The sequence below is a fragment of the Ostrinia furnacalis genome, unplaced genomic scaffold, assembly GCF_004193835.3.
Source record: "Ostrinia furnacalis isolate ACB-3 unplaced genomic scaffold, ASM419383v2 OfSCF7664, whole genome shotgun sequence".
Lineage (NCBI taxonomy): Eukaryota > Metazoa > Arthropoda > Insecta > Lepidoptera > Crambidae > Ostrinia > Ostrinia furnacalis.
Window position 1 is genome coordinate 1 of NW_021137903.1, and position 24,046 is coordinate 24,046.

A 24,046-nucleotide genomic window follows, 5' to 3' on the forward strand; every position below is an offset into this window, starting at 1 on the left:
ATATACATAATTATGTACCTATGCATTTAAAAGTATATAAGTAGTATATCCGTTAAGTTAGCACCCATAACACAAGCATATTAGTTGCTTACTTTGGGGCTAGATGGCAATGTGTGAAATTGTCCAAATATATTTAATATTTTTTCTCTAAAAATGTAACTCATATGAGGTCCACTGCCAAAGTGCTAACGATAACTTTCTTTTCAGCCTCCCAAAACTCCTTGTACATCACAACGAAGCTAGCAGAGGTGCCAGTGGAGAAGATCAACGGTTCTCTTGGCATCACCATCAGGGGTGGTCTGCCGGAGAACTCGGCTCCAAGCGCAGACCTGGTCCTGAACAGCAGGTCGCTGGATGCCCAGCCTTTGGTGGTGACCCACGTCAGGCCAGGAGGCGCGGCATACAACACATCTAGGATTAAACCGGGAGACAGGCTACTGAAGGTCGACCATGTGAGTGTTGGAAACTTTTTTGTCAATTAAGAATAAAGTAATAAAGTCCCTATAAAATTAGGGGTTGCCTTCAATTTCCCAACGATCCCATCATCAGCTCCTGATTTGGTGACAATGGGACCTCATCAGAAGTGTACCCTATCGAACAAAAAATAATTTTTAAATTAGCCCACAATTTATTGACGGAGTAAATACATAATAATATAAAAAAATACAAAAGAAAATAGATCCTCCTTTTTCAGTTGAAAAGAAGTTGAAATTAGCATTCAACAGTGAACAATTAATCCTTCCCCAAGACATCACAATCGGTATTCGACATTGATTTAACCAAATTCTTCTCCACAGATATCGCTGACCAACAAAACACTATCAGAAGTCCACCAAATCCTCCAGAACTGTCCACAAGTGACCAGCCTTACGATAGAGTACGATGTCTCCATCATGGAATCAGTGAAGTTGGCGACTGGTCCCCTACTCATTGAGATCGAAAGACCCTGCAACGAAGATCTGGGTATATTCCTGACCAATCAGAGGTATTCCGACGAAGTGTACAGTTCTGGATCGGACACTTATCAGAGGGTTGGGAGTTGCAACGCCATTTATATTGACAGCATATTGCCAGCCAGTATCAGTGATAGGTGAGTCATTACAAATTTTCATCAGAACTAGTTTGCTATCTCAAAAATGACTAAACTAGACCTATAAATGGAAAACTTTGTAGATAAAACAAATTCTTGTGTACCTAGTTTACAACAGTAAGTAAAAGTTGAGTTATTTAGTGCCAATCATATTATTATATTTTGCGTTGTTTTAGAAAAAGCTTGATTTAATGCAATACTTGAAACCACTGAAACTTGAATTGTGTACCAAGTTGTAGACTAAAATCATGGCTGGGAGAATATAAAATTTTACATACTTTTAAAAAATTAAGCTTGGCCTAGCTGCTGAATACGTAACTCTCTAAATGTTTGTAAAGCTCAAGTTTCAAATTCTGTAGCTACGAAGTAAGAACCTAACAAAGTTTTTGTATAACTTGCTAAAAGCAGAGTTTATTTTTTGAAGTTGTGGTCGGTTTATACACTGCGCATATCGCCCAACTTATATTAAATAAGCAGCTAATATGCTTTCCAGAATTATGCATGAATATGAGTTAAAAAGATAGTAGTTAAATGAAAATGGGCAACATGGAAAGCCTCCCCCAATGGAGGCCTATGTTCAGCAGTGGACGTTCTATGGCTGAGATGATGATCATGATGAAATGAAAATTTAATTTATAGAAATTAGAAAATTTTATATTTCAAGGGGACTCCCAAAAGAAACTACCTACAAAACTTTTAACCAATTTCACCGTTTCCCAGATGTGGTGCTCTCCATCCCGGAGACCAGCTCTTAGCCTTCGACGACCACGTGATAGACGGCAACAACTACACCGCTGAAGAGGTGATGTGCTATTTGGAGAACTGCGAGGGAGGCTTCACGAGGCTCCACGTGGCTCCGAGGCACGTGGTGGTGCATGGCAATGGCAGGTTTACAAGAGGTAAGAGATATTTCGCTTTTTAATCTTGTAGTTCCAACATTGAATTGGACTACTCCCACTCATTTTTAATTAACAACTGGAAAAAATCGAACTGCAAAAAAATCGGGACTCGAACCTTTCGCTTGCTGGGCGACTGCTCTTCCAACTGAGCTACTTAGACACTGGATGAACCTGTCGAAATTTTCAAGTGTAATGCGCTGATAAGGCCGCGTTTTATTTCATCAAAGTTGCATCTATAACATCCAACAGAAATATTTCCTCCCACAGTCTGTAGGCCGAAAGAGGTGACTTAGAGAGAAATATGTAGAGATGGTTCCGCAACCCATATAGTCAGCGTAGGGAGTGAAGGCTAAATCTTAGCTATTGCCTGTGGTAAATAGGAGAGGGTCGTACAACTTCAGAGGAGACTAAAGTGGGTTTTGCTAAAGTAGGATATTAAATAGGAATAGGAAACAGGAACTCTAAAAAAATGATTGCATTGCTTCGCAAAAAAACAATAATAGGATTCAAAACATCTCACAACAACTTCAACATCAATGTTTCTCTACTACTTTCAGTTACTAAAGGGTTGGATCAACCAACACAATGAGTCTGAATTATTTTACAAAGAAGCTCTTTACTCTTTTGTAAGGAAACAACTTCAGCACGTTTTAAACATATGAATCCGGCGTAGAATCGACAGATCTGTCTTCTTGTTGAAACAAAGTTAATGAAATGCTGCCAATCCGATACAGCATGAAAGGCATTCTGAAGTAAATTAAACTGGAATGTCTTCTGGGATGCGATATCGAAAAAACAACAGAATAAGAAAGAGTTATTTGATTCCACACCGTATTTTGTAGGTATTGCTGATGGTATGTAGATATGTATGTTTGAATATAAAAGCAGTAACAGTCGTTAAAGATGTTAAAGATTCAAAACTAATAAATCGCTCCTTAACATCTAGATATCTGTGTTATTGACGAGTACCTAACCATTTCCAAAATAAGGGGATGAAACCAAAGGGATCCAAAGTTTGACGCGAGCGGAGCCGCGGGCAAACTAATTAGGCTTAAAACAGTCAGCCTTGACGTAAATTCAGTTTACTCTCCTCATAATTAAATTAATGTCCATTTTAAAGTGTCCAAGGTCCATTTACTTCCGAACTTCGCCCGATGCAGGCCATCAAAATGTGACGTTAGGTTTGAGTTTTTCCCTCGTTTTCCTTCACAAACTTTGAAGAGTGATTACTCAACTCTTCAGAGTTTTACGGCGACCGTATTTTACTCAATTTTGGGTATAAATAAAAAATAAGGCAAAATAAATATTGTGAAAGTAGTTAAATACATAATATCTATGGACTGATTTATCCAATTCTTTTTTGTTGTTTGTTATTGTCAAAGAAGGTTCGTGTAAGAAATTGAGTAAACTTAATGGCTACTTAACTTTTTTAAGACAGGACAACGTCTGCCGGGACAGCTAGTTTTGGGTGCATCTTATAGGTTGTTGCAATTCACGAAAGCGAGTGAGCTTTAGATACATGTGTGGTGGCTCGCTACTGTTCGTTTTACAAAAGTTTTGATAGACATTACACTAGCGTTATGTGCATGTATACCTACACACGTAAAGCTCACTCGCCTTCGTGATGTGCAAGAACTATATTAGTACTAGCTTTTGCCCGCGGCTTCATCCGCGTGAAATTATATTATTCTAGGTTATAAACAATAATACTGTAAAGTTTCATTAAAATCCGTTCAATAGTTTTTGCGTGAAAAAGTAACAAACATGTTCACATCTAGACATCCAGACAGTAGTAGAATAGTAGGATCATATTATAATTGTGACACTTTTCCTTACACCAATGGCTAAAGAGCTGAAACATCTTTTTATATCCATTAAGAAGCAACTAATTCAATAAAACACAGCGGCATATGAAACTCCTGAGTTTATGAAGACATTAAATATAAAGTGTTTGAGTCGACTCCTTATGTTACCTTTAATTACTTACCCAATTAGGGTTTTAACGACTATGCTGAAAGCTTGGATTCTTCGTATAGTTGTGAGGAAATAATGATTACCGAGTTAATTCTTGGTGTGCCGACAGCGAAGTTCTGAATAGCCCAACTTGAAAGTAAACTAGTGGTTTGGTGCAAGTTATAGGATTAGTGAAGTTTTTTTCACTGTTCGTTCGTTCGTTTCAGCCGAAAGACGTCCACTGCTGGACAAAGGATTTCCACAAAGACCGGACCTGCGCCGCTCGCATCCAGCCCTTTTTCACTGTAAAGATCGCCATCGCATTTTTCATTGTAAAGACCTTTTATTGGCAGGATTTGAACTTACCAAGTTAAAAGTGTAATTTCGNAAATACGCGTCGAATCGTAGTACTTACTTATGAAATGTAACACTGGTCACTTTCTTTAGTTTTTCTGATGTATTTAGACACCCTTTCACAGCACAAACCGTCTTAATTAATTAAAAGTCGTCGGACGTGTTTACCAATTTTTCACTTTGACAGTTCATGTGACGTTTACGAGTAAGCCATTCTGGCTTACTAAAATCTGCCTCACCTTTCGGGCACTGACTATCTATCTAGGTTTTATTAATCTAAGCTAATATTATAGTATTTTGTACAGGGCTTCAATAGAGTTTTTACGTCCCTCGATTGCTAAGGGCTTACGTTAACTCACGCGGGCGCACGTACACGTATCTGTATCGAAAAATAGTATGAGCATAGAATGGCGCGGACGCGGCGCGGCGAGCAGGCATGGCCCTAAGTAAGTGAATAAGCCAAGAAATACATAAACAGTTACCGTGGCCAGCGAGATGTCGCGCACGCGCACCCGATACGCAGCATGCGCGGGCGGGCCGGCGCGGTTGGCCAGGCTCATGCGGCCCAGGTGCGCCACCAGCACCGCCGAGCTGCGCGCCGCGCGCGGCAGCACCACCACCGGCGACTCCAGCTCCACGCTCACGCTGCACACGCAATATCAATGTATCAAATCAACTATTCATCATCGTTTCAGCCACAGGACGTCCACTGCTGAACATAGGCCAATGATTTCCACATCGCTCGGTTAGTAGCTACCTGCATCCCACGGCTACCTTTATGAGGTCGTCAGTCAACTATTGCTCACTCAAAATGAAATGAAAACAATGATTTACGAAGACAAATGGACTCGAAAGTGGGGTCACTCCTCTCCTTGTATTATCATCTATAAAAGTTATAGTCTGGTCTGTGAGCACGTAGAATTTTATCCACGTAATTATGTTGCTATCGCGCTCGCACACTCACTGCGGGTGCCAGTCGCACAGTCGCGACAGCAATATAATTATGCGCGAGCGATAAGGATGGGTAGCTAGGGGTCATTGGACAAAATTCTACGTGCTCACAGACCGGGTTTTAGTAAAATGTTAGGCGAGAAGTAACCCTGCTAAGGGTCGGTTAAGGTCGACATCTACAACCCGATTGAGTTAACTGTGCACTTGGCAGCTGTGACGTCACATCGACGCTCCGGTACGGACGGGGCGAACGCGGGGAGATGTGCGGGTGAGTGCGAGGGAGAGTCCCATTCCAGCAAAGTGTGCAGTCAGCTCGATCGGGTTGTATGTATTGTTTTAGCAATATGCTATGATGATGTACGCACCTCAGCACGATCTGCTCGGGGCGGATGTCGGGCGGCTCGTCCAGCGAGCAGCCCAGGCTGACGGTGCGCCGGCGCGGGGACACGCCCTCCATCGACTGCGACAGCTTCGGGTTCGCGTACAGCGAGTCGCCCCTGGAAGATATCAAACAATATTTACGATCGTGGGTGGGCTAATTCATCGAATTCATACCTAATGGTTACTACCTACTCCCGATTCTAGAACTTCGAAATTCTCCTATATTCTTTTGATTAATTTTGTTGCGGGTTCAATGACAGTTTAACACTCCCCCGGAACAAGCTTGACTTTCAATGGTTGGGTTTTTGTTGGCGGTTAAGTTGTAGATCCTGGCTACACAGGAGTTGCAGCGGTGGAAATGAGAATAGTCCCGTACTCTAGATTCTACTTTAACCCTGGAAGGTTAAGGCGGGTTTTAGAATCGCGCTGGTCACTCGCTGATCGTCGGCGCTGACAGATCAATATGTGTTTGAAGGAAACGTTCCTGAGTGACGCTGATCGCTCGGCGCCGACGCTTCATACATTTCGGCTGTCAGCGCTGACGGTCAGCGTGACTCTAAAACCAGCCTAAAGGGCTAAGGTACCTGGGATGCACGAGGCCGAGCGCCATGTCGGCGGCGGCGGCGCGGATGGAGCGCGCCAGCTCGGCCAGGTAGCGCTTGAACTCCGTGAGGCACGAGCGCAGCTCCCGCAGCAGCGCGCCCGAGTGCGTGTACCACACGCGCGCCACGCGCGAGGTACAGACGTAAGGTACCTGGGATGCACGAGGCCGAGCGCCATGTCGGCGGCGGCGGCGCGGATGGAGCGCGCCAGCTCGGCCAGGTAGCGCTTGAACTCCGTGAGGCACGAGCGCAGCTCCCGCAGCAGCGCGCCCGAGTGCGTGTACCACACGCGCGCCACGCGCGAGGTACAGACGTAAGGTACCTGGGATGCACGAGGCCGAGCGCCATGTCGGCGGCGGCGGCGCGGATGGAGCGCGCCAGCTCGGCCAGGTAGCGCTTGAACTCCGTGAGGCACGAGCGCAGCTCCCGCAGCAGCGCGCCCGAGTGCGTGTACCACACGCGCGCCACGCGCGAGGTACAGACGTAAGGTACCTGGGATGCACGAGGCCGAGCGCCATGTCGGCGGCGGCGGCGCGGATGGAGCGCGCCAGCTCGGCCAGGTAGCGCTTGAACTCCGTGAGGCACGAGCGCAGCTCCCGCAGCAGCGCGCCCGAGTGCGTGTACCACACGCGCGCCACGCGCGAGGTACAGACGTAAGGTACCTGGGATGCACGAGGCCGAGCGCCATGTCGGCGGCGGCGGCGCGGATGGAGCGCGCCAGCTCGGCCAGGTAGCGCTTGAACTCCGTGAGGCACGAGCGCAGCTCCCGCAGCAGCGCGCCCGAGTGCGTGTACCACACGCGCGCCACGCGCGAGGTACAGACGTAAGGTACCTGGGATGCACGAGGCCGAGCGCCATGTCGGCGGCGGCGGCGCGGATGGAGCGCGCCAGCTCGGCCAGGTAGCGCTTGAACTCCGTGAGGCACGAGCGCAGCTCCCGCAGCAGCGCGCCCGAGTGCGTGTACCACACGCGCGCCACGCGCGAGGTACAGACGTAAGGTACCTGGGATGCACGAGGCCGAGCGCCATGTCGGCGGCGGCGGCGCGGATGGAGCGCGCCAGCTCGGCCAGGTAGCGCTTGAACTCCGTGAGGCACGAGCGCAGCTCCCGCAGCAGCGCGCCCGAGTGCGTGTACCACACGCGCGCCACGCGCGAGGTACAGACGTAAGGTACCTGGGATGCACGAGGCCGAGCGCCATGTCGGCGGCGGCGGCGCGGATGGAGCGCGCCAGCTCGGCCAGGTAGCGCTTGAACTCCGTGAGGCACGAGCGCAGCTCCCGCAGCAGCGCGCCCGAGTGCGTGTACCACACGCGCGCCACGCGCGAGGTACAGACGTAAGGTACCTGGGATGCACGAGGCCGAGCGCCATGTCGGCGGCGGCGGCGCGGATGGAGCGCGCCAGCTCGGCCAGGTAGCGCTTGAACTCCGTGAGGCACGAGCGCAGCTCCCGCAGCAGCGCGCCCGAGTGCGTGTACCACACGCGCGCCACGCGCGAGGTACAGACGTAAGGTACCTGGGATGCACGAGGCCGAGCGCCATGTCGGCGGCGGCGGCGCGGATGGAGCGCGCCAGCTCGGCCAGGTAGCGCTTGAACTCCGTGAGGCACGAGCGCAGCTCCCGCAGCAGCGCGCCCGAGTGCGTGTACCACACGCGCGCCACGCGCGAGGTACAGACGTAAGGTACCTGGGATGCACGAGGCCGAGCGCCATGTCGGCGGCGGCGGCGCGGATGGAGCGCGCCAGCTCGGCCAGGTAGCGCTTGAACTCCGTGAGGCACGAGCGCAGCTCCCGCAGCAGCGCGCCCGAGTGCGTGTACCACACGCGCGCCACGCGCGAGGTACAGACGTAAGGTACCTGGGATGCACGAGGCCGAGCGCCATGTCGGCGGCGGCGGCGCGGATGGAGCGCGCCAGCTCGGCCAGGTAGCGCTTGAACTCCGTGAGGCACGGCAAAACTTCCAGAAGGTCGGGCGACGCCACGGCCACTTTGAACAGTGTTTACTTCTGCAGTTATATTTTATATTTATTCGATTCTAGAATATATTCCCAAAAAGTCTGAAAGGTGTTTTAATTTGTATCACTTGGATATGATTTCTATTAGAAAGTGTTGTGAGTGTGACGCTTGAAGGGAAGGAAGTCAACCTAACCTAACCAACTGCGTATTTCTATACTGTGTAGCTGGAAATTGTGGCGGGAGCTCTTTGACGCGCTGTTTTCGGCGAAGAATTGCGCGCGCAGATTTTGACAGCGCGAAATACCTACTTTAGAAGAAATACCAAGCCTTAAGTTCTATCACCACGTAAGACATTTTTTGCAACGTTTCAGGAGATTGGACGAAACGACGCGTCTTTTGATTCTCTAGCTAGCGAATGTCATCAAAATGTCAAAACCGCCAAAAAATGACTTATGTGGTGATAGAATTAGCAGACGATATGTAAACTAACGAAACTTTACTATATACATGGTTGTGTCGTATATTTACTCCATATTAGTAGTTATTTGTTTGAGGACATCTTGTATAGAAATAACATTTTGAGTCGTTGACTGCTGAGATACTATACATTAGACACAATTTTTTTTTCTTCGAGGCTCACCGGTGAGTCGCTTGGCGTCCCACATGTTAAAAACAAGAGCTTTGCAATCTTATTTATGTATTTTGCATATTTCATTGACGATGATTATGATTCAACTGATGTTAAAGCAAGTCAAGGAAATATTCCGATATATTATACGAAACGAATAAACGAAAGGCTAAATATAGGCTTAAAAGATACGAGTACCCTTCTCTTTCCATCGTCCCTAAGATGCAAGTAACCTCTTAGTGGAAAACATTGACCGGTCAGTGTGAACACCTAAGAAAACCCTCTTATCTGGGTCGCCCTTAACGTGAAGTTTTCCGCCTAATTAAACACGTAATTATGTTAAGCAAAGACGCCTTTGTGACGCTATATTGTTTCCTATTATAAACGTCTTAAGGCACATATTTGATTGTATTATTATGGGGTTTAGTATCGTAGTATCCGATCGTAGTATCATATAAACGGCACCCGTTTCCTTATTTACTTTGATTGCTATTTGACTTTCGGACGTATTATGGCTAATATGAAGCGAGTGCCTTAATAGACGGAACTGACGGAACAGTCAATTGAATTCGATTGTGGAGTTTTATCCTACAAACATTCTATATTGGCCCTATTCGTCCCTTTTATTTATTGTTGCACTGCTATACTGATACTAGTTAACATGGGGATATGATGTAGGTACATGGCTTTTTCATGTGGACAAAAAGTCATCAGCTATCTGATAAGTAAGTCTATTTCCTCTATATTTAAGCTCTAATTTTGATCATCCCTTTACCATCAGGTAAGATTAAGATAAAGCACAGATTCAATTCCTATTCCAACTAAAAAGAACTCAAAAATATTTTTTATCTATGGTTACCAAAACAACTTTCTTACTCATTTTCATTTTGACAAGCTCCACCTGAAAACTAACTCCAAACCTTTGCGACAAGAAAGTTTTCTAAATAGAAAACTGTAGCGTCGACACCTCGAAACTCGAAAATTATGTACAGACGCCAGCACAAATTAAACACTGCATCTTGTGTACTTATAGTAGATGTTATTTTGCAACAAAATCTGTATGTCTTACACTGCAGTTCCCAACAAACTGCCTCTGTGGTCTAATGGTAAGACCATCTGCTTCAGACGCAGAGGTCCCGGGTTCGATTCCCAGTGGGGGCTGATTTTTCTGTTCGGTTTAGCTAGTGATAGGGCTTGCTCTAAGTCCGCCTGGCTAGTTACTACCATCTTGCCTAAGTCTGTCGCCATAACAACAATGTTAACAGCATTGTTGTGTTCCGGCAGTTAGAGGTAAGATAGCCAGTTCTTCCGTGGTTGAGGATTCCGGGTGAAGCTCGCTTCCACCTTCGGCCTGATCATCACTTACCATCAGGTGTGATACAGGCCAAGATCTTCCTCGTTGTGGATAAAAAAAACCGCACACAAAATAAAAGTCAAACACCAGTTCCAGCGTTCCTCTCGTCGCTTGCGCACAAGCAATAACGAATGAGCGTATGAACATCAAACTCCGCCCGTATAACTTGCACTTAGTTCCACGTCTGATGTGCCTAAGCTAATAAACGACAGTTGATGTCGGGGTTTGGCTAACTTCTTTAGTATTTTCCCACAAGGCCTATCCCTGTGACATAGTAAAGGTATAAGACACAGTATGATCAGTGGCCTAATTCACGTATTTTGACAGTCAAGATCTCGCTGACTTTTAGAAGTCGTCCCATTGAAAAACAGTTCTAAATCCGTATTCACAAGGGTCATTTTTATAGAAAGATTACTCGATAGGTTTTTTCGTTAAGTAAGTTTTGTTATGGTGCGTCCACACTGGGCGAACGGGCTCGCGCGGCAAACTCGACATCCTGCTCACTCAAGAGCAGGGTGAGCAAGATGACCAGCAGCGTGCCGCGCAAATCCGTTCGCCCAGTGTGGACGCACCATTACATAAATAAGGATACAGGTTCTACCCAGCTACAGCCACAAATTTTCTGAGGAAAAATCAGCGTTGTCTGTACTTTAAATTAAACGTTTATGCAGTTGTAATAAATGCTATTTTACAATAGTATTTTATTATAGTCCGGTAAGCTCGTTGGTATGTATTTACGTTAACGAGCTATCATATTTAGGTACACACACATAACAATTCATAAAGTAATCGAAACCGCAACTCTTGATACGTGGGAACAGGGGGCGTAGCGTAAGTATACGTCAAACACATTTGATAGCGACTGCGTTTAAAAATATAAGAAGAATTTAGTTCTTAAAAGCTTCCGCTAGGGGCGCTGTACAATCCGTCTTACATTTAATGTCACTTTTTTGCGCAGTAGAAATCGAATGCGTTTGATGTAAACTCACACTACGCCCACAGAATTACGGATGTTACTGTTTTCTTTACTATGTCATGCCTCGAGCATGATTCAAGATTTGGTGTTGGGGAAAGACATTAATTCACAGTTGTGTCAACCTTATTCCAAGGCGATAAGGTTTGTGATAAGCCCTTTTCCATCTTGGCCCTAACAAATCTAGTTCAAGACAAGTCTGTCCCTGTAGTGAACATTAATTACAATCTCCTACAAGCGACCTTCAAGCAAATTGGTATTAGATTTCATATGTTTAAAGTTACGGGCATTAATTGGTGCTACCTTGACATCTAATGGATCAATTAATTATTTAATTATAACTGTCGGTCTACTGCTTTGAAGTGTTATGATAAAGTCAAGAAATATATTTCAACTAGCGGCCGCCCGCGACTTCGTACGCGTGGACCTCGTTTTACCCCCGTTAGATATCGTGTTGATAGATGGCGTTTCACGGCAAGAATATTTACGAATGTCAAAAACAGTAGTTTGTCCAGCGCTGTAGATTTTAACCAATGACGATAGATGGCGCTTTTTAGACGTCTTATTTATTTATTTTAATTTATTTGTCACATATCGTCATAAATTATAACCTATATGTTAATTTGGGTTATAAACAATAATACTGTAAAGTTTCAACAAAATCCGTTCAGTATTTTTTGCGTGAAAGAGTAACAAACATCCAGACATCCAGACATTCAGACATCATGACATCTAGACATCCAAACTTTCGCCTTTATTATATTATATTATACTATATTATAAGTAGGATTACATACTATTTCCATCATTACTACAAGTTATTCATTATATTATTCATATAGAAAAACAATTTCTTAGAAGTAAACTTTTTTGCCCTTATAATCCTGGGTTGTTTGGAAAAGGCAAATCCAGTTTCATAAGTTTGATGAACAGGAATTCTGTTCCCGACATAATCCTCAATACTGGCTTATATTTCAATGCCCATCGAATTTTGAGATATTTCAAATATTGCCTTGGCTTGAAATTAATTCTCCAATTAAAGTTTTGCATTTGGTAAAACTCTGTAAGGGATTCGGTTAAACGAGTTTATAAAGCCAGCTATAAAGCTATGATTCGGTCATTAAAAATATTTCAATTATGTTGCGGGCCTTTTTGGAAGAACTGGCAACTGAGTTTTTAATTTGTTCATAATTTTTATTGACTGTCAATTGATTATTTTTAAAGAAACGGTTGTGTTCTTTGATTTACTTATGTTTTTTTATTCGATCCGATGTTACATGCCATGACGTTTTTTTTCTAAAATATTAGATGAGACACGTTAAAATATGTGAATACAGAAAAAAAATTGCGCATCACTGAAAAAATGAGATGTGGATTTACAGCAGTCATTATTTTATTTGAAAAAAAAAGTGCTGCTCTATGAAATATATTTCTTAACAAACTTCATTATAATGGTTAAATCTTGATGTTCATTTCAAATACAAATATTTTTTCTTTTACAGAAAACTCCATATCCGGCACGCTGAACCCCAAGAAACACCGGCAGCGAAACTACAGGCAAAGCTCGATGCCCAAACTAGGCTTACAAGATGATTATGGTAAGGATAAGAAAATAAACCTATGTAGATTTGGAAGGGCTGTGTTTGAATAAAAACGATATAACGGTTAAGCTGTTATCTCAGTTGTTATACTACCCACGATATGAAAGAAGTGTGTTTTTAGTTAGTTCTTTACATCAGAGTATATACGTAGGTACTTAATCTTTTTTTATACTAGCTTTTGCCCGCGATTTAGTCTTAGAAATATTTTTTTTAACAACTTAGCCTCTGTCCGTAATTTTAACACTGTATTGCACGAAATCAAACTGTATCTTGAAACTGTATCTTTTGGGCCATGAGTATTTTGTTTAATTCAGTTTCTCACAGAACGTATAAATTATAGCCTAATCATCATCATCATTTCAGCCATAGGATGTCCACTTCAGAACCTAGTCCTCCCCCAATGCTTTCCATGTTGATCTGTTGGTAGCGGACTGCGTCCAGCGCTTCCCTGCTACCTTTACGATGTCGTCGGTCCACCTTGTGGGTGGACGTCCCTCCGAACTCGGTCGACGCGGCCTCCATTCCAGAACCTTGCTGTCCCTCGGCCGTCAGTTCTGCTTACTATGCGCCCTGCCCATTGCTACTTCAGCTTGCTAATCCGTCGGGCTATGTCAGCGGTTTTAATTCGTTTACGGATCTGGAATTACATCCTATATAATAATCTTATGTACCTACCTACAATAAAAACATATTAAAGTTTCATGAAAATCCGTTCAGTAGTTTTTTGCGTGAAAGAGAAACTTACATATATCCTCACAAACCACCTCATATGCATTAGTAGAATCTGGTCAGGTGGGGATTCTTGGACGGATTAAACATGGAGTGCAGGTGCGGTTTTGTTCCCCAATCGACGAAGCACCTGATGTCGTGCCCTGAGTTCCCAAGCAACTGCACTCAGTAGGATTTAATAATGAGTGCTGCTGACAACGCCACTCTTGTGGCGGAGTTTTGGGCTGATGCTGTGTAGGTTTGTTGTCGACACGAAAAGAAGAAGAAGAATGCTTCGTTTTTTATTACCACTTTAGCGTTATGATGTTTACTAGTACTTATGGGCGCTTTCTTTGATCTAGTTACAAGGGAATAATATACAGGGTGGAAACGATAAGTGATCTCACTCGATTATTTCTAAACTATCCAAGATANGCGAACTCGCGCGCCGCCAGCTCCACCAGGCTGCGCTCGCCGCGGCCCAGGTCGGCGCGCAGCTCCACGCTCACCTGGCACACCTCGAACCGCACTGCCACAACAACAGACGCTTATGAGCACATAGGCAAAGTACATTCTTGCTTGCAAGTGTTCATATTTTTTTCATTCACAGCGAGGTAACCCTTGGCCAGCATCTCACCTGGTGAATGAATCCAGCAGACTATAGTATTCCTGGCATGCTACTGACCTACAAGGTGAGTGAAACGGCGCGCGTGGTGCGGCGCGGGCGAGGCGAGCGTGCTGCGAGCGGGCGCAGCGGGAGCAGCCAGCGCCGCAGCGCGCAGGGCCGGGTCTAGTTGCAACGTCGGCACCGCCGGCTCTAGCAGGGCGCCTACACCCGCTACCGCCTGTAAATACATTTTTATTCAATATCCAAATATTTTTAAATACACAAAATGAAACAAATGAAACTTTTCGTTACCTGCGCGTATGTCATATGTCCGTCGGTGACGTCAGCAGCGCGGGCGTCGCTGGGCGGGCGGTGGTGGGCCGTGGTGATCCACTTCACGGTGTCCAGCACCTGCTCGTACTGCTCCCGCCGCGCGGTCACGTGGAGCCCGCCCACCACTGCGCCGCTTACTTCACACTACATTATACAACCCATGGAATAATAAAACGTTTCCGATAAGTTAGAACGATGAATACATAATTAAAAATGTCTATATGTATGTTATGTACCTATGTATAAAGCGGTGGCTGGCAACCCAGACACAGACACCGGTCTTGACGTTTTCGGTGACAGCCTCCCTAAATTTAAGTCAAAACTCAAGCCTGTATTCGGAACGACTTAGGCACCGAACAAAATGAACAATTACTAAATCCTTTATATTGTTCGGTGCTTAAACTCTAAACTCTATTCAATTGATTTTTGTTTTTACTAGTGTATAATTACCCTAACATTGTAAAAAGAAATGCTGTGTATACCTGTAATTGAGGTCATATACGTATCATGTGTTAAACCATGTTAAAATGTATGAACTGTATTATGTATGTGACTTTGTTGGTGTACCTAATAAATAAATAAATAAATAATAAATGTACCTGATGCAAACCATCTTCACCCTCGTTGTAGTTGATAGACACCTGCAGCGCTGTGTTGTGTAAAACCGGTTGTCCATTGGACACGTCGTAGATCTCGGCCATGTTTTCCGCCGTCAAACTGAGCGCCTTCAATTTCTCGCCCACATCAACCTGAAGAAAGATACCATTAGTATCTAATAGTTTCAGGTCAAAAGAAAATACTAATATTCTTAGATTAATAAAACCTAGATGGATAGTCTTAATACAAACGCTTCGTCAAGAGTGAGGCAAAAATCTTATGTCATTAGTGTCAATTTTGTTGGGGAGTGTAGACAGTGAAGGCGATTTTCCCGAAAGTAGGGAAATTTTTAATACGTTTTTAATTATTTTATAACTAACAAAAAAAAAACGCATCATGTACTTACTTATTTATTGAATTCAAAGTACCTACCTAATTACAATAAGATAAATCGACTNTTATAATTAACGAAAACAAAACGCATCATTTACTTACTTATTTATTGAATTCAAAGTACCTACCTAATTACAATAAGATAAATCGACTTAAAACGGTACGGCGAACAATTGGGAAATAAATTTTCTTGTTACTGGTATCATTCCCGTATTTAATTTTTGAAAGCCAAATTCAAGCAAAATACGCGTCGAATCGTAGTACTTACTTATGAAATGTAACACTGGTCACTTTCTTTAGTTTTTCTGATGTATTTAGACACCCTTTCACAGTACAAACCGTCTTAATTAATTAAAAGTCGTCGGACGTGTTTACCAATTTTTCACTTTGACAGTTCATGTGACGTTTACGAGTAAGCCATTCTGGCTCACTAAAATCTGCCTCACCTTTCGTGCACTGACTATCTATCTAGGTTTTATTAATCTAAGGGTACAAATAAATTTTTCTTTATTGGAAATTTTCATAAAATGTCCCTGTAATGTTAACTGGTCATTCTAGCAATATTACCGACATTACCGTGCCTTAATATTTTAATTAAAATGTGATGTACTGCTAACTCTATTTTTTTTAATGGTGGGTTATCCAATGTTCATTGGTTTTTACATTTGAAATTTTCGAAGTAAGTGAGATAAAATCTATAACTATCTAGCTTATGACTATGTAGAGTTAACAGCACACAAACTATAGGTACTGGTTTTATTACAAAAAACTTAAACAGACGTTAAAAATGTGTTACCCTTACTAACCGTAACTTAATGTCCCATATTTTTTATGCAAACTGCTCCCAACTAAAGTAACTTTAGGGCTCGCGTGCACGGGTGACTTTTGTCACCGTGACTTTTTTGAAATCCATAGAGATGTAGGAAGGAGGTAGTAGACTATGCCAGAGTGCCTACTATTCGTTAACCTTTGTTTGTCACCTGTCATCCGCTTTGCAATGGAGGGAAGTCGAATCTTAACTTCGAACTCCTCCTATGATTTTGTGATTAATTTCGTTGCGGGTCCAATGACAGTTTAACTTTGCCCCGAGTCAAACTTGACCTTCACTGGTTGGGTTTTATTGGCGGTCAAGCTGTAGATCCTGGCTACACAGGAGTTGCAGCGGTGAGAACGAGAGATGGGGATAGTCCTGTACTTTGCGCTATAGCTGCGACATCCTACGGCTGCCACCTTCGTCCTTTCGAACTTTATTGACATATTTTTCATTTTTTTTTGTCCAACAGACAGCCAACAAAACTACATGAGCCTGGGCGTGTGTCGGACGGAGTCTCTGAACATACAGCTCGAGGTGCCTCCAGGACAGAGCAGCGGGCTGGCAGTGCATGAGGACAATGCTGCGCTGGTGATATCGCATGTCGCTGCGCAGTCGCCGGCTTACAGGTGAAAATTAGCTTTGTTTACCTATTAAGTACCATGGCTAAGAACTAATCAGGGTTCCAATGATTACGCCTTTTCAGAGACTACTTATGCCATGTTATTATACATTTTTAAATTTGGATGTACGAGTAATGTGTTCACGTGTGCACATTTTACTCATAACCTTTCAATACAATGTAGAGCGAATGAAACTGTAGGGTGCAAATTATTTTTAGGTCATAGACGATACAATTTAAGAATACGCCGGTCTTTCGAAATAAAGATGAAAAACTGTTTGCCGATAGATTTCTTTTCTTTATTGCCAAAACTGATACAACATAAAGTATGTTGCATAAGATCGCCTCCTTGGTCGCGTGACACTGGCCACCAAGAAAAGCATTTTTTGTCGACGATCAATATCGATATTCTTTTTTTTTTCTCTCGCTGTCAACTTACTGATTTTCATGTACTTTTTCCACGACTTGATTTGTAATTTGTGAAAAATAATAATTATCACAATTTTTACCTCATACCTACGCGGAAAATAAATTAAGTACATATTATAATTACGACAAGTACTTCGAAGCATAAGATTAGGCCCGTCGAGCCACTACAAAATAATTATTATTTTCAATTTTACAGCAATGGCGTGAGTCAATAAGGAACTCCGCTCTCAATTACGTTTTCGAATTGATTTCGACTCGAATACAAGTTGAAGTGCCCTCGGTGTTCCAATTAGAAATAATTATTGCTATTTCAGATCCGGCTGTCTACAAATAAGGGACAGAGTTATGTCAATCAACGGCCATGAAAACCTGACTGTTGATGTTGCTAATGAAATTTTGCAAAGGCGGAACGATTCGCACAACCCAAAGTACTTGACTCTGAACGTTGAGTTCAGTATGCCGAACACTATAGAGGCGTCGAGTGGCGTGTTCAATGTTAAATTGGCGAAGACGACTGCGGGGCTCGGTGTTACTATTACAGGTAAGTATCTAATGTCAATTATTATGTACATGCGCAGACCACCGATTTTCAGTTGGCCGATAGTTGGGCCCGATTTTAATTTGTATGAAGAATCGGCCAAATATAATCGGTGTGATGTGCGCACTTCCATACCTACATGCCCATTCGGCTGACGCAAAATCGATGGTCTGCGCCTGGGCTTATAATGTCTATGAACAATCTGTAAGTCTAGGATTTTATCGATTTACGCGATAAACTCATACATTTGTCGAGTAATATCATCGACAAGATTTTTTCATAGCGCGTACCCTGGCCGACGTGAAATCATTTAGGGAGGCCTATGTCTTGTGTCTGTAATGAGGATGATGATAATGAAATATGAACAACTTTATGGGATTTACTATTACAAATAAAAGTTTAATAATAATTGAGTTCAAATTGAAATTTCATTGAAAAAATCTGTCATTTAGATCTGGCTCTACCTAACATGTTGATGTCGGTTAATCTAATCTCATTTTATAAGTCGTATTTAATATGGTACACCCTATGTTACATTTTACTTATCACTTTGAAGACTATTTACTTAAGTCTAAATGAGGTGTAATCGATTTGTAATGTATACTTCCTTTCGTCATTTCTGTGCTATCTTTGTGCAACAAACTTTTAATTAATAAATGTTATTTTAGGCTGCAAACAAAAACTGCTCAGCAACGAAGAGCCGATGGTGATATCAGACATCAAGCCAGGGTCGGTGGCGCACCGGAGCGGAGCCTTGGCGCCGGGAGACCAGCTCTTAGCCATCAATGGTCAACCGTTACATAATCTGTCTTTGGTAAGATTCAGCTTAGCACTTGTTTTCAGCCTTATGTCGTTTAACTTACAACAAACAATAACAATACAAAAAATGTTGCATTTAAGCACCAGAATCACCCTTTTCAGATCAAATAGATTTTTTTTGCATGATTTATTTAGATTCCGTGTTTTACAAATTTAACCTTTCAAGACTTTTGAACAAAAGTGTTTGTCTAGATTTTTTTAAACCGATCAAACCCGGTCACATAAAGACCGCGTAACAATTGATTTCTTTTGTTTCGATTCGCAGAACTTGAGGGGTTAATAAAAAACTGGATAGGTACAGTCGCGGAATGAAAAGGTTCGTCACCTTAGTGTCGGTTTTCGCTTGCAATAAGTACTGTAAGAGTCAAACCTGCCAACATAATAACAGTGCAAGAAACAGTGCTGTTAACATTTAAATAAATATGACGTTTGCTAACGAATGAGGTTTTGCTTGTTTAATTTTCTATCCCATGCAATGTTACAAAATGTAGTTTTTTTATTTAATAGAAATAATAATAGCAGGTTGAACCAACAAGAAGGTTTTAGTTTATCAATCATAATAATCTTGGTAAGATAAATCGTCAAACAACTTTGATCTGAATAATTTTGAACTTTACTGACGAACAGTTAAAGATTATTTTCCCTAACTCGAGATTATTCTGTAACATAGTTTCAAAAGGTAATATGTGCTCGTGATTCGTTGAAGGAATCAATTTAAAAACTGACGAACCTTTTCATTCCGTGACTGTACAATATAAAGTTTCAAAACCGCCTTGGTCCTAAGAATTATTAACAATTACTTGAAATTCCAGGACACCGCCTTCAACATTCTACAAAATTCTCCAGAAGATATCATCACTCTAAAAATTCGGAAGCGCGACTTAACCGAAGACTGGTCCAACATCCACAAGCATAACGCAAAGTTGACGTTACAGAGTTTTAGTAATATCGAAATAAAGGCTGTCGTTCATAGCGAGGTTGACTCTGGTCATCACACAGAGAGTCCTAATAATAGTGCTAAAGAAAGCGAAAGAAGTCATGGCAGTGAGAATGGAAATACAGCAGTGTTTACAGTGGAACTGATCAAGCAAGAAAATGGGCCTTTGGGATTGACTATAGCGGGGAGTGAGGATGTTACGCAGCCAATTTTGCTAAGCGGGCTCGTTGAAGGTAAATTTTTAAGCACTTTTGTAACGTTTTTGTTTGGACTTTGTAAATTTTGGTTTTTGTTTTTGTTGAAATAAACTTTCAACTTTCTTAGTAATACTCGTAAGATCATTATTTCATGGGTTTAGTCAATCAAATTGGTAAAGAATTTTGATTATCATTGGCTCGTACTAAGGAACTTTTTACTTTACTCAATCTTTTTGAGCACGACTGTTCATTTTCTGTCGTATAGCTAATCCGTCGAATCACAGAATCTGCCGAATTCACGAATCCGTCCAATCCAGTATCTGCCGAATCCACGAATCTGTCCAATCCCAGAATCTGTCCTATACCGAACAAAGGGTACTAACGACTGCCTGGCCTAGCGATTCATGTACCGGACTGCTATATACCAAACTTAACTTGAGATTTGACGACGCAATCTAAATTTTTTTTACATAAACCAAAATTTTTCAGGGGGAGTAGCAGAGAAATGTGGCAAGCTTGCTATAGGAGATGAACTATTGACAATTAACGGTGAAAGTGTACTCAATAAACCTCTGTCAGAAGCGATCAAGCTCCTGCAATCGAGTGGTCAAAGAGTGCAATTACAGCTGTGCAGGAAAGTCACAGGTTTGTTTTCAGATCCAAGACTAGGTATATACTGATATCAGTAGAGTAAGAATTAGGTGATGTAGAACAGAATAATGAAAAAAGGCCAATCAATAAGGTTAATAGTTTGTTGATAAGACTCAATTTGTATTTTGTGATGGATAGAAATATTGAGGATACTTATAGACGCGTTAATATCCAATAGACACCTTCTGTAGCCGCATGCATTTTAGTAAATTTGGAAACTTGGATCCAACTATACTGATATTTTTGGTGATCCAGGTTCAATAGAGAGTGGCGAGTGCAGCGCAAGAGACTCAAGTCATTCCACGTCAAGTCCAGGACTCTCTAACGACAGCGCTGTTGAGTCCTGGGATCAGAACACGCCAGTCAGAACTAGCACCAATTGTGGTATGTATGCAAAATACTTTACACAACACTCATACATACACAACCTTAACATTAAGTCTTTAATTTATGCACTTTTTAACTCTGATACACTTACACGAGTTACAATACAATACATATGACACTTTCCGAAAATTCTGTTATTTCACTTGCAGCTATTTTTACACAACCATTAATTCCAGGTAATTCCGAAGTAATAGAATACGCAGTTCCAGATAAAACTCGAATAGCGGAAAAGCAAATATATTCTCCTACTGACGAAGACAAACTCATGGCTTCCAACTTCAACTCGGCCGCTCCGTACAGCGTCAACGATCTACCTCTACCAAACTACTCATTGAACAACTCGCTCAAAACGTTCCATTACGAGAACACGTGTATCATTCCCGATAGTACATTAAAGAATAAACAGAATATAACGAGAGAGGACGATGTCCAGCAAATAGAGATCCTAACCTCAAACATGAAGGATTGTCAGCTGCATAACATGGAGCGAGCGTCTTGCAAATGTGATTATGTGCAGATGGGTCCTTATGGAATGGTCTCTCCGAAGACCAGGAGACCGAATTGGGACAACGATTACTTGAACAATGGGATATACACGGTGACGACCCCACAAAAGTCGCCGCATAAGCCTCCCATGCCGGGAACTAGTTTTCAGTTCTCCACCAGTCCTATTTATGAGAATGAGGTCCCAGGTAAGTATCAACGAGTAGCTTATCGTACGAAAAGTAAAACAGTATTTTTATCTTTAGGTGACACTAGAAAAAGAAAAGCTTTCATAAAGTAACAAAAGTCAAAAAAGCAATTTACTTTTTGCAAAAAGCTTTTATACAGCTTTCACAATCTGTACCTGTGACTAAGTGTCACCTTTCTCAATTTGCGTGTGTCTTTTCACTTAGGTAGCGGGCGGCACTTTATATTATGATTTTCATGGATAGGGAACAAAAATTAAAGCTTTCAGAATAGGGATGTTTCCTGGAACAACGATTACTTGAATAAGTCGCCGCATAAACCCCTCTTGCCGGGAACTAGTTTTCAGTTTTCCACCATCTTGAGCAAGAGTTTTAATTAGTCCGTCAGTTAACATATCAAAAAATACTCGACACGTATTTTTTTCTTTTTCAAACTAATGAAATATTAAAGAGATAAAGCGCGCCAAAGTTCAAAAGAAGAGTGCCGTGACGTCAATGAGTGCTTAAAAGTGCAGCACTTTGGAACTTCAACGCACCATAACTGTGTTATTATTTGTTTGATTCACAATTAAACATATACGTGTCCAATATTTTATGATATTAAAATTGACGGACTAAATACTTTTTTTAGGAAACTAGCCTATTCTTCCTAATCTCCTTTTCCAGGTCTTTACAGCAGCGAAACGGTATCGCCCGCTCGTGGTTCCGTCCATCACGTGATCCTATACAAGGATGCCATATACGACGACTATGGGTTCTCTGTGTCAGATGGATTGTACGAGAGAGGCGTGTACATCAATAGGATCAGGAAAGGTGGTCCGGCTGACATAGTCGGTCTGCTCAGGCCTTATGATAGGATATTGCAGGTAAATTACTTTTACTCATCCCAACACAATTTTTGAAACTGTATTTTATAGTCAAGTAGTTTCAGGTGTTGAGAGGAGCAGCAAATACTACTTAAACCTTACTGTCAACTTCTTTTTAATAGCTTTACAATTTAATTTACAAGAAATATTATGTATAAGTATTCGATGTTAATCAAAACATTCGAGTTATGATGCAAGCAGTACCGACCCACAAATACAATGCGTCCAGCATTCTGTTCCACCCGTATTCTCAAACATTACTATGAGGTCTCACAGTGCGCGTGGCCACACGAAACAATCACAATCACAGCTCTGTTCAAAGTTAAAAAAAAAAATTATTCAAACAAACAAGTCACATAACAAAGTTTTGGATCTAATCCTTTTAAGTTTTATCAACTTGTGTTAGGATCAGACCGCTCTGTCTAAATACAATAATGAAAACAGACTCGTTGAAATGACGTTAAATGTTACTTAAATATGTTACTAAAGTTAGTGTTATATGTGAGAAGTAGAATTAAATAGACATATAAGTTCGATTTGCTACTTCTCTTAAGCAAGCATCGTTTATGAATACGGGCATTAGTTTTAATTAAATTATTTAACTTCTGAGCGCTTGCACACTTAAAAGAGACTCAGACTAAGGCAAGGGCTTTGACACGGACACTGATAAACTTTTTTTTTTTTATTGGTCTGCCAACAATTGTACAATAATACTTGTATTATATTACTAAATTCTAACTTAATTTCTAATTGTACAATATATAAAATGGGCAAACACAGCATGCATAATGAAAGTAATACTAGGTATGTTACTGTAGACATTAATCTACTAATTTGATTTGAGGTCCGTAGTATTAGGAAAGTGCCCCTAGTTGTGACTGTACGCATTTGATAAGTGACGCACTTATACATTTTATGAATTTGACCAGGTGAACGGAACCAGAACAGTGGACTACGACTGCTGCCTGACAGTGCCACTCATAGCGTCCGCGGGCGACCGGCTCGAGATAGTCGTGCAGAGGCTGGCCACTTCCAGGGTAAGTTTATTTGGACCGAGGCTACTCAAACTTTTGAAGAGTCGGGCCAAACGGTGGATTCAGTCGTTAACGACGGGCCACTTATGATCCCTATTTCAGTTACTGTATTTTTTGAATTTGGTGCGTATTTTAAGTCTTTCGCAGGCCACACTGTGGCCCGCGGGCCTGGGGTTAGAAATAGTTGGTAGTAGTTACTTGGCCGCGTGGCCTGGCCGCCTAATGCGCGGGGGACAAAGCCTTCTAATATGGAATTCTGACCATATCTACCATCATGAAATCTATCATACATTTTGGGCTAGTTCGATATAAGTAAGGCTTGTGACTGGAAAATTTAACTTTTTATCTATAAATTGCTTCATCTATAAATGACTCAGACAAAATGCTATCGTCACACATATTGATTGCTCTCATCAAAATCGAAAATTCAAAACTGCTGGCTTTCAAGTTTTTTATTTTATTNACGCGCACCACCGCCTCCACCACTGCGAGCCGACAACAAACCGATATAAAAGCCTTTCAACAACATTATAATAATAATAACATATCTACTATAGTCTGGTCCGGGAGCACGTAGAATTTTGTCCAATGACCCCAAGCTACCCATCCTTATCGCTCGCGCGTAATTATATTGCTGTCGCGACTGTGAGACGGGCGCCCGCAGTGAGTGTGTGAGCGTGACAGTAACATA

At 42.2% G+C, this 24,046-nt stretch overlaps 1 protein-coding gene across 1 annotated transcript; it reads left to right on the forward strand.

Moving 5' to 3' along the window:
- The first annotated feature begins 164 nt into the window (after positions 1-164).
- On the forward strand, positions 165-23,445 carry LOC114365868 (glutamate receptor-interacting protein 1-like). Its single transcript, XM_028322560.1, has 13 exons — positions 165-452; positions 798-1,090; positions 1,811-1,989; positions 12,639-12,734; positions 16,659-16,815; positions 17,552-17,778; positions 18,444-18,589; positions 19,407-19,764; positions 20,218-20,373; positions 20,635-20,763; positions 20,943-21,458; positions 22,122-22,321; positions 23,251-23,445. Exons 1-13 carry the CDS (start codon positions 165-167, stop codon positions 23,443-23,445), a joined length of 2,940 nt encoding a protein of 979 aa, XP_028178361.1.
- Positions 23,446-24,046: the final 601 nt, after the last annotated feature.

Excerpts from the sequence above, each read along its gene's own strand:
- LOC114365868 (XM_028322560.1), top strand. The coding sequence starts at position 165 with ATGAGGTCCACTGCCAAAGTGCTAACGATAACTTTCTTTTCAGCCTCC. Across the intron at positions 1,990-12,638 it reads CAATGGCAGGTTTACAAGAG|AAAACTCCATATCCGGCACG; the intron begins GTAAGAGATATT and ends TTTCTTTTACAG. Across the intron at positions 19,765-20,217 it reads GCTAAGCGGGCTCGTTGAAG|GGGGAGTAGCAGAGAAATGT; the intron begins GTAAATTTTTAA and ends AAAATTTTTCAG.